The sequence below is a fragment of the Phaethon lepturus genome, unplaced genomic scaffold (assembly GCF_000687285.1).
Source record: "Phaethon lepturus isolate BGI_N335 unplaced genomic scaffold, ASM68728v1 scaffold49426, whole genome shotgun sequence".
Lineage (NCBI taxonomy): Eukaryota > Metazoa > Chordata > Aves > Phaethontiformes > Phaethontidae > Phaethon > Phaethon lepturus.
Genome location: NW_010549343.1, coordinates 27,945 through 30,465, shown reverse-complemented (window position 1 = coordinate 30,465; position 2,521 = coordinate 27,945). Strand labels below are relative to the sequence as shown.

At 37.2% G+C, this 2,521-nt stretch overlaps 1 protein-coding gene across 1 annotated transcript in view; it reads right to left on the bottom strand.

Annotated features, from left to right (window-relative positions):
* Positions 1-675: 675 nt before the first annotated feature.
* The window catches only part of TMEM2 (transmembrane protein 2), a gene marked incomplete at its 3' end in the record, with an annotated part of 20,335 nt that continues 18,489 nt past the window's right edge, over positions 676-2,521 (bottom strand). The window contains exon 10 of the mRNA XM_010290228.1: positions 676-804. Within this exon, the coding sequence (XP_010288530.1) occupies positions 676-804 (129 nt within the window). The remainder of the gene's footprint in view (positions 805-2,521) is intronic.

Sequence of the window (2,521 nt, the reverse complement as noted above, 5' to 3'; positions counted from 1 at the left end):
TAAAATATAATTTTTATATATATACACACATACAGAGCAGTTAAATTAATTACTGTATTTGGAATCTAAGGACTTCACCTAGCTGAACGAGGAAAAGATAGTCACATTAACAAACCAATAATGAATGCCTGTCCCTAGGCTGAGAACCCTCTAACAAAAAACTGTTGCCAATGGCTGGGCTCCTGAGGGCAACCTGGAAACTTAATCTCTAGTCAGAGACTGTGCCACCACATGCAAACACCTGAACTACTGTATATTACAGACTCAGGAAAACAAGTCGTAGCTACTCCAGGAAGCTATTAGGTGAATCACAACTGTAATAAACTTCGATGCTTCAAGGGTCAGCTTTCTTGAGAGTAGAAAACAAGGCCATCAGTAAGAGAGTAGCATTTGAAATGCTAATCCTGAGAAAGTGTGTTTCATTATCAGTATTAATCGATTTTAATTGGTTGTGCCTTACGAAGATATTAAACACAGTGAACACTCGAATTGCGGCAAGAAACTAAACACACGCTGATTATACATAGTTCTACAATACCGAGATAGAATCATGCAGTTCAAACACAGCATAACTCCATCACCTAACCAGCTTAAAATGTTAACTGGTCAACTCCCAGTATAGATTAGTTACAAATAAAAAACTTCAAAAATTTTTTTAATGAGATAATACATTACCTTAAAGTTAGAATGAACCCTGTTGTTATAGAAGATCCCTAGGGGTGTAAGCTCTGACTTGGTTTCAATGGCTAAACTATGAGAATCTCCTGTAGCAACCTTGTGGAACAAATACCATATTCCAGCATCCTGCAAGTAAGAAGAGAACAACATTACTTTTAAGTGAGTTGATACTACTAACAGTGCTGATTTATCTCATCACAAAGTAAACGTATGCTAAATTGAACCTGGGTATTTTAAGTGAGGAAGCGAGTAAGAACGCAGCCCAAACCAACTCTGCACAATTTCAAAATAAAGTATGCAAACAACTGCCCAATGAGAAAGTAGAAGTTTGCAAGTAAGGCTATATTCTAGTGAATAATATGCACTAAAAGCCGTTTTCCTTCTCAGTGAAGCCATCTAACACCACACATTTAAAATTCTTTAATATTTCAAACCAGAAAAATGTCAGAGTTAATGTAATTTTTGCATTTCAGTTATATTTCGTCACACAGTTGATTTTCCTTTGTTTACTAGTAAATCATACCACTTACAGTAAAATACTCAAACCCCTCCTCTCCTCCTTACTGTTACAGTCTGACTAAAGTTTGTTCATCCCTGCTCACATCAGAATTAATGACACAGCCAAAAAAAACCACAAGAGCTTTCAGAAGAAGGGAAAAAAAGCACATCAAGAAGTCTGGCCAGTTCAGAGCACTGTGCCAGTAACATGCAGTAATAATTTCAGCATCTGTTCATTTTCTCCAGTTCTTCAACATCCCTGCTCTTAAAGAAGCTGGATTTCTCTTCTAAATGAGACCCATTAAAGTTTCCCTTTCAACCACATCTGGGTTCACACAAGGTGGCATCGTGACAGCACCTGCATAGCAGATACCTACAAACATGAGAAATTTTGCCTGACCACATGCTCTGTGCCATTACAAAGTAAAAAAATAATTGCATAGGGCACATTAAAGGGTTAAATAAACTCCGAGTACTGAGTGCAGCATCTCATGAAAAATAGCCATCATCCTCCTGTGCAAGAAAGGTGGACAAAGCCAATTCAGTCCAGCTTAAAAGATTTCACTCTGAGAATATACTAATTTTCCAAACAGTCCTGGAAATTCTGCTTCTCAGTAATGTATTCCCATCCGTAATGATGACACGCTTTGACATTTCTGGTGATTAACAATTCCAAAGCAAATGTGGATGTTCCATTAATAAAAATACCAAAATCTTACTTCACATATAATTAAATACAGCTCTGTGCTTGGCAGACTCAAGTGATTTTTATCCAAAACACATCCTGATCCTTGGAAAAAAGTTTAATAAACTTAAAAGCTCCTTAAGCACTTGCAAGCATTCAGAAAAATGAAAAAGGGTTTTTTTTTTTCACCCCTTCTCTCATATACAGCTCAAATAAAAGAAACATCTACTGTTGATGCCTACCCTTACAATAGGCTTCACTGTGTAATGAAGGAGCTGGGGGTGGCAATGGAATTATTTTATTTGCTTGTGAATTGTTATAGTTCATACCAGCAAAAGCTCCACAGTGCAGAGTTTGTATCAACACAGTTGAAGTATTCTGTTTCTGAAATGTAATAAGCTGTAGTCTCTTTACACTACTGTGTTTACATCCACACAAGGGAGGTATATCAGAGTGGCAAAACTTCATAACATATGCAAATGCTTGCTCTAAGCACGCACATTCTGGTAACAAAAGGAAGTGACATTTACTGGGATAAGCTACAGAGGCAGAAAAATCCCTTGCAGGTTTTAAGCACCAGAGAAAGGAAGCTGTTCCCTTTACCTCAGCCTGCAATGCTAAAACAAGGTAAAGGAATATTACATAAAGAAGGCAACATGG